Here is an 8,750-nt window from a genome sequence, read left to right on the forward strand (position 1 = left end):
CCTTTGGCTTTAAATACATAGCATACTATTATAATCTTGGTACATACTTTTATTTGGTTGTTCAGATACTGATAAGTATAAGTTAGTACACAACATAATAATATAACACTTGTACAACACAACACTAATACAAAGCACTAAGAGTAGGTACTGACAAATATATTATACGAGTAGAATACTAACTGCCATTGTTCATCCCCTTGTGTTATCCTCTGTGTTAGTTTCTTTGGAGTTGGCCCTTCCCTTGGTGTTTCCTTTTTAAATTGATGTGATCTTCAATCTCAATAGTGCTCGACACTTAATGAATCCTTTGTCAATCTCTTCCTAGAAATTGATCATTTTGTAGGATATTATGTATCTAAATGTTTTTTGGAAATACCGTGCTGGCTGTACGCGAGAACCTAGGTACATATATCACAATAATGTTTTCTTTTCTAGATTGATTTTATATTGAAGCTGTGATGATTTGCTTATTTTTCCTCTGAATGCGTATGACAAATTATTAGGTATTTAATATATGTGTAACCCTTCCTTAAAATATGATATGTAACTGTGACGGAATGTTGACATGATCTATGTATAATATAATATACCTGGAGGCTGGCTGTAGGCACTACATGATGGTTGTTCCAGGGGAGCGGTATGCGCGGGGTGGGGGAGCCAGGAGAAGTCACCCCAGAGTCCGCCGAGCGCTCGGAGAACGCACTCGACGCTCTGCTAGACGAACTGCAGACCTTCGCACGGCCGCCAGAGGGAGACGGCGAGGCCAGTGAGGGCGAGGGCGAGACGGTGCTACTGCGGCGGCTTCGGGGGCCCACATCACCGGAGCCCTCGCCTGCGCCAGGTCCACGCGCCGCTGCGGCTGCTAAGCCTCCGGTGCCTGAGCGCAATCCCGAACTGCTGCAGCTGGCCGCTCGGCGCGCGCCCCCACCGCCGCCCCCGCGCACTTCATCGCGCTCGCCGCTGGCCTCACCGGCCGCTGTCTACCCTGTTTCCCCCTCCAACTCCAGCTCCTGCGACTCGGTGGATTCACAGGAGGGTGCCTCCCGCGCGCGCGCCGCTGTTCCCCGCCACGACCTATTGGAGCTCCGGCACCAGGAGCTGCTCAAGAAGCAGAAGGCGCTGCAAGAACAGTATGCGCGCCTGCAGCAGATACAGCGCGGCGGCAACTCTTTGACGGTGGTGCCCCCGCCGGATTTGAAGAAGACAGGCAGTGAGAGTAACCTGGTGAGCCGCATGGGCCTCAGCATGAGCCCCGCACAGCCCATGTCTGGCAGCCTCACACACTTGGCCTCACCGCGCCCCATGGAGGCCGAAGCTATCGACGGAGATTTGCCCCCCCTTGGGTCAACTACCAGTAAGATCTATGAGACTGATATCCTGTGACCCCCCTCTGACTCTGATCGTCACTCCATAGCCTTTGATGCCTCCGATGCACAACTTATATTTTAAACATAAATATAATGTTAAATAGTGTCAACGTTATAATACTGGAACAATTTACTGAATCAAACACTTTAAATAGCGCTTTAGATTAGTTGTAAACATTAGACCCTGTATTATTAAATAAATATGACTTATTTATTGATTTACTTATGTGGAGTTATTCATTTTGACCACAATAATACTGTTAAATATTTAAAAAGACTACAATGTAGTCCATTGCTACCACAGAATCAAAGTCAAACTATTAGATGGTTAACAAAAAAAATACTGATTAACACCTTTGTGGATTATTAAAACTGAATAATATTATTAAATAGCCAATTCCAATTATTTTATTTTTGGTTTTTGCTATATGATTCAGAGTTAGAAATATGTACTATCATTTTCACCCATCCTTACTATAGAAAATAAAAGTTTATTAATATCTGATTTTTTTAATGACTTGCTCATATTACAACGATTATAAAAATTCACATTATTTTATTGAAACACAATTTTTCCTTTAATATCTAGAATTATAAATTCTTATAACAATGTTATATATTTTCATTTGCAAGTATGTAATTTAAAGTTAGGCGATAATAATAATTCATAGTTACTATTATTTAAGATGTTTTGACTCTGTGCAGAAGAACAGTTGTATTTCTACAGTGAAAAGCGTGAAAAGGTTTTACTTATTCATTGAACTCAATAATTGCTTGCAATTTGAGATTCTTTGAGATGTGAAAAAAGAAAAGTTAGTCTTTAATTAATTAATTATTGTAGGTGTGCTGGGCCTAATGTAAGGTGATTTAAGTCGCGGCCGGTACAATGGATTTGTATATTATGAACATTCTGCAAAGCAGGATATTATTCTAGAATTTAATTTACTATACATTATATAATATCGACGCGCCCTATGAAAAAGGATCATAATTTGACAGGAATCAGTGACAGTTTTGTCTCGAAACTATCTAACTATCTTTAAAAGATCTTCGATATTTTCTCCCACAGACAGACAACATTATTTAAGGTATGTCAATATTATAATATAAGGTACACATTTTCTTATTTTGGGTTATAATATTAGATAAGGGTTCAATGCATAAAACACCATTGACATGGTTCCTACCTACTAACATGTATGATATGTTGATTTAATATGTTTTGGTAGGAAGGTTCCGAGAATCCATTTTGTGTAAAACTTGCTACATAATTATTTAAGCAGAATAATAAAATCTTATGATGTATTAAACAATATTTGAAATGACTGTACATTATTAACAAATGAGTTTTTAAATGATTAGGTAATAATGATGCTTTACTTTGTGTTTCAAGATGCATTCATTATTTACCATTCGTCGTAAGGAAATCAATTATTTTCCTATTACATGGTAAATTATCGTAGTATATATGTACTTATATTTAGAAATCATCAAACAAGTCAAATTAAATATTGCATTGAAACTTAAATTCGGAAATAATTTGGAAATCCACAAAAATATTCAAAATGCAACACTCTAACAATGTTTTAGAATGTGTACAGTATGTACACTGCACCGTATTTTTTTATATAAGTACACAATTGGGATATTTTTCACAAAACTTTGGTTTCAAAACCATTTTTGGTTTCACAAAACATTCTTGAAATTTTGTAAACATGTATTAAATGTATCATTTCAAGGGTTAAATTGAAATGTTATTACATATTGCAAAAACATAAAACTTTGCCCTCTAGTATATTTTATACAATTATAATATATAATATATTGATTTTTAAATTTTTTGATTTGCGGAGGCCTATTAATTATGAACAGATGTGATTGATTTGAGTATTTTTGAAGGGATATTCAATTATGCACGTACTATCATGAAGATGGATTTTAAATCATTCAAGAGATGCTGTTTTCAAATAAATATCTTTTGCACTTTGATTTTTTAGTTCTTTCGCACATAGTGTTATTAATCAATTGTGCTTAATGTAAGTCCTTAGTATTAAAACGTATATTACTATTAAAATTAATTGATTGTCTTGCCGGAGTAAAATGGAACATTAGAAACAGTTGCGAAAAGCTATTGTAAATGACTTTCGTGATTGGTTTCAATGCTCACAACATTTATTTTGAATGAAGACTAATGTTGCCAAACTAAAAATAATTAAAACATTTGGAAACGAAAATGAATCATTTTAATGTAATGTAATCACTTAAATTAAGATACGAAATTTATTTAAATCAACTTTTTGCATTTTTCTTCGCAGTATATTTTTTGTTGAAATTAAATTAAATATGGAGCTTCTCTCAATTAATTATTAACCAAGTTTATTCATTGAAAAGTGTAAAGATAGGCTCAGTTTGTTTTTACATATTCACTGGGCTAACGGGCTATCAAGTTCATTAATTTAGAGACCTGGCAATTTCTGTCTCCAGTTCTGAATCATCCATGGAATTATATAATTTACACATTAAAATGTGTGGAATTCACAACCCTCGATTCTAAAGGAGGCTTGTCAGTTCTGGATTTAGGTTTCAATAAGTGTATTCCATTTTTGTTATTATTGATTCAGTTTTCAGAAACCAAAGCTTCACCACAATTAATTAACCCTTAACTGGTGAATTAGAAAGGAAAGCTATAGGAGGAAAAATAAGGAATATTCCTAATAATTAATGAAAAGCCATGTTTTCATTGTTCAGGGGGTCTAGCACAGTGAAATCGATAACTTTACTATATCGGATCGGTAACTAACGATGATATTGTGCCGATTTTCCGAGCACGGTCACACTGTTGATATCCAGACAGATGTTGATAAAGCAATAAATAAGAATTCGGTAAATGCTGGCAACACTAGCACGTCTCTCTTTATGAATTGACATTCCTGAACGTCAGACGGCTAAGTAAAAATCTAAAATACTAATAAATTGACAACGTCAAATTGAAATATTAACATCAATATTTGTTGGCAGTCCGCATGTACTTTTTAATCCTAAAAAGGGAGTTGATTAGTTCATGGGGTCATTTGTCATAACTAACAACTTTTGTTTCTCCGAGTTGGAACAGAATCAAGATTGCGTCTTAGATAAATTAATTAAGTCTATGAATCGTGTATACAATTTCTTGCAGTTCCGAGAGCTTATTTAGTAACTGACAGAGTTTGCAAATATCGCTAGTTAACCATGTATGATGGATTTCACCAATATCATATTAACATAGGCCTTTATCAATCGTCTGTGCTAGACCTCCAGAAAGATTGAACAAAATTTCCATACAAAAAAAAAACTTGGAAATGGGAGCGTATTTTTTTTGTCTGAAATATAATATAACAAGTGTTTGCTTACAACCTTTATACATAAAACAAATATGTATTTCTAATTCAATGAATTCAGCACCGAGCACAACACTTTTTTGTAGGAATTTGTGTATCCTTAATATAGAAAAGTTTTCTTGAGTAGATACCATATAATATTATGAATATTGATGTTTACTGTATCGATGTTGAATAACATTAAAAAAAAAAAAACAAAAAAAATCAATTTCATTATCTAAATGTTCTCACTTAAATTTATCAGCTAAGGGTTGATTTTAATATTATAAACTCATGAATTATCTATGTCAATATAATGTAACCAAAATTGTAATGAAAATATCAAATACCCTTTAAATAAAAATAAAAATGCAAACAACTTCGTATCAATACCATTATCGGGTATATAAAAAAAATATGCTGCTTTATTTCACAGTCGAAAACAGTATCTTAGAACGGGTTGTTTCACGGAATTTCAAAGCTGATTTTCAAGTTCTGTGAACATTCCATTCAAGTTCTATTATTATATCTTTATTGGCCAGGGGCTTCACAAAACTGAAATGATAACAGAACTTGAAAATCAACTTTGAAATTTGGATGGATTTTTCAAATTCTGTGAAACAATCCGCCTTAAATTTCAAGAAAATACTTTAAATAAAATAATTTTATAAAAAAATCAATTTTGAATAAGCTTTATAATTTAAAGAATGGTGAGATTTTTAAATAGTTGGTGCACTTTGTGATGCCATTTGTAACTAGGGGAGAGGGGGGGGGGACACCAGATGATGACTTATTTATGATATTAAATGAATTTAAACATTAATAGGAATTTAAAGTTAGCATTTCTTTTAAAAAAACGTAGTTTCTCACTACAAAATACATTATAATATTATATATTTGTTTTTCTATTTTCCCAAATTCTGATTCGATTAATTAGATTTTTTAAAATAACTTCTATAATCTATATCAAGACATTAAATTTATTCTCAAAATTAACGTTCAGGGATTGGAAATGCTTAAAATATAATAAGTAGGCGTTTGATTTGATTTTAAAATGCAAGGAATAGGACCAATCGGGGAGGTCCACTGGTCAGACCAGAAACTTACGATCCGAGATGGACAAGAAATAATATGTATGAGTAATTAACGTCACCGAACGTTGCGAACGCTCCAACAGAGTTCAGAATAGAGTCAGAGTGCCGACCCCTGATGTAGTTTAACTGAAACACATAAAAATGCTGAAAACCCAAACTGGGGATTAGCATTTTCAACCACCTCTGAAATCTGATAAATTATTTTTGTAAGCAGCATATTTCTTTCAATATGGTATTAATATTATCATTGCAATTATAATTGTCTATATAAATAATCAAAATATCTTAATGGATAATAAACATGCAAAGAATATAACAGGTCTTTTTATTAAACACTAACCTATCCCAAATCTTTTTAAACTAATCCGATAATATGATGAAGATTATGTGAAAAAAACGACGAATACATGTATGTGTATACTGGCGAATACTAGTATGAATCAATACATTCGCGAAGATGCGACACGTGAGAAAGCGCCGCAGGTGAATATTTTTCAACGTGCAAGGTCAGTGATATATTTATGTTTTTTGTCATTCGGGAAGCCAATTTCCAAAAATATACTTGATTGCAAAATATTTTAGTATATCTTAAACGGAGTGGGATATGAATTATTACATCCAAGAAAAAAAGTGAGATAGATCTCAACAAAGCGTAGAATTATAAAAAAGTAAATAAAGTAAAGCATGTCTATCGCCCAAATCATAAATATAAACTCGCCCTCACAGAGCAGTTATAACTCCTGATTGCCCACTGGTAGGCTATATCGCCCACGCTGGTAATCACTGATCTAGACAAAGCAAAATTATTATCCTAATCACTGAGGAGAAAAACTGAAATAAGTATATTATGGGCGTCCAAAGTAAGCTCAGTTTTTCCCATACTTCTTATGAAATTTATCAAACAACGAAAGATTTTATTGGGTAGCTTATCGATTTCATTAGTTGTCTGGGGCGTATGTTTTCAATTTATTATGTTAATTCAGTTTGGTGATTTTCTCTTCCAGTGGGTTTCAAGTACCGTAGGATGAGGCGACTCCGGATAGAGCGAGTGACTCCGGACATATGCATTGTGCATGACATTCATGTATCACGCGCTCTTGAGGAAAAAAGGCTTCTTGAGTTCGTTAAAAATTAATTTTTATCGAGGTTTTTAAAGTGTGGTGTATAAACCATTGAACAGTATTATTATTTATCAATAAGATTTCTTGTTTGAAATTAATATATAGTTATTTTAGAACACTTTTAAATAAAGTTAGCATATCTACAATGTTATTTTATTTAGGAAACAGTCAATTATATATTTGGCATAAACAGCAATTATTTACAATATTATACCAATAATGTTCAATTAATTCTAGTCGTTGATTCAATATTTGCTTGCACCCATACACTACGGCCGGCATAGTCCTGTGGTAACGCATTGGATTGCCATTCCGGAGGTCGCGGGTTCGAACCCGGCGTGCGCAAATAAATTTTATTTAATTAATTTGTGTTATTTCACAATAAATTAATTAAAATAATATATAGTATATTTGCGGCACGTTCCAGAGTGGAAGATACTACCAGTATCGCCCTGGTGTAAGACCACCATTCAGAATTGAAACGTTGCTCCAAATGGCTTTAGCCGTGTTTAGTGACTAGATCTGAATAGCCAGGTACTTTCCCACCTTCCTCTTTCCCTTCCCCACTTACCTTCAGCCTCACAACATCCCCCAATTGGGGATGCCATAGTCTCACTGGCTCCAGACGGGAGCAGTTGGGACTCTTGTGAGGTATTCACTATAAAAAATAAAAATAAAATACAATATATTTATAAATGACAAAAAAATATAAAGAATAAACAATATCAGGAATTACAAAATGTTATAAAAATAATTAGACAGTTAGTAGTAATACAGTGTAGTTTTCACATGATTATATTAAAAAACAATAAAATAAACTGAGATGATAGGATTATTTCACAAAATAAAAAAATTAAGTTATCAGTTTAGTAAGTTGCATCTTATGTGTTTTCAAGTTACACTTGAAAATGTGTACATCTCGTAAGGCATTATGAGTTTTACAGATACGTCCTATTAAAGAGTTTTGCGCATATTTGGCTTTACAGTGTTCTAAATAAGTCGTTCGATCTGGTGTTGTGTTCAGGGCAACGAAATGCAATCTTTTCTTGCAGATATGATGAATCGACAAGACTGTTCACGATTTTGTATAAGAATAGGGCATCTGAAATTTTTCTACGTTTATATAAAGCGGTAGGGTCAAACCGATGATCGCTAAAGCGATATGATAGGTGTTTAATAAATTTGGATTGGATATTTTCAATAAGATCAATGTATGTTTGATATTGAAGATTTTAAATGACTGAGGCAAACTCGAGTTGTGACCTTACATTTGACATATATAGCTGAATTAGTGTGTGTGTGTGCTATAGTAAAAGGCTTTGTAATGCGTATAATAAATCCCAATTGTTTGTAAGCTTTTTCTAAAATATGTTCAATATGGTCGATAAATTTTTTTTTAGAATCTAGCAGTACTCCAAGATCTCTGATTGATTCTACTCGTTGTAGGGGTACATGGTTTAATTTGTAAGTATAATTAATCGGCTGTTTTGTGTAAGGTAATGTTTTTATTACTAATTTTAAAATTAAACGTATTTTGTAGAGTGACATGGGACTGCCCACAAAAGTGTATAAAGAAGATTGGAGGAAGGTCTTATCAATGATATTCTCCAGAAAATTAAGTTAGGCTGTATAAGAAAATACCCACTAGAGGTGCGAGTGAAAAATATACCATACCTCAAAAATTTACAATACAAGATCGACTTTTAAATAGAGGTGTAAAAAAATTAATTTATTAAATAAAAATTATAGTATTTTATTTGTATATATTTACTTTCTGCTGGTTTACCAGAAACATTGAAAAAAAAAAAC

General features: G+C 33.4%; 1 protein-coding gene across 13 annotated transcripts in view; it reads left to right on the plus strand.

Moving 5' to 3' along the window:
• Positions 1-6,136, plus strand: part of LOC149412399 (coiled-coil domain-containing protein AGAP005037) — a 408,813-nt gene extending 402,677 nt beyond the window's left edge. For 12 of the 13 annotated variants that reach the window (XM_089645768.1, XM_089645770.1, XM_089645772.1 and 9 more), the window contains one exon: positions 634-6,136. In XM_089645768.1, the coding sequence (XP_089501894.1) occupies positions 634-1,386 (753 nt within the window). In that variant the 3' untranslated portion in view covers positions 1,387-6,136. The remainder of the gene's footprint in view (positions 1-633) is intronic. The other variant, XM_089645779.1, reaches the window with a different exon arrangement.
• The last annotated feature ends 2,614 nt before the right edge of the window (positions 6,137-8,750 follow it).

The sequence above is a fragment of the Hesperophylax consimilis genome, chromosome 23 (assembly GCF_061612785.1).
Source record: "Hesperophylax consimilis isolate HC1 chromosome 23, BYU_Hcon_1.0, whole genome shotgun sequence".
Taxonomy (NCBI): Eukaryota; Metazoa; Arthropoda; class Insecta; order Trichoptera; family Limnephilidae; genus Hesperophylax; species Hesperophylax consimilis.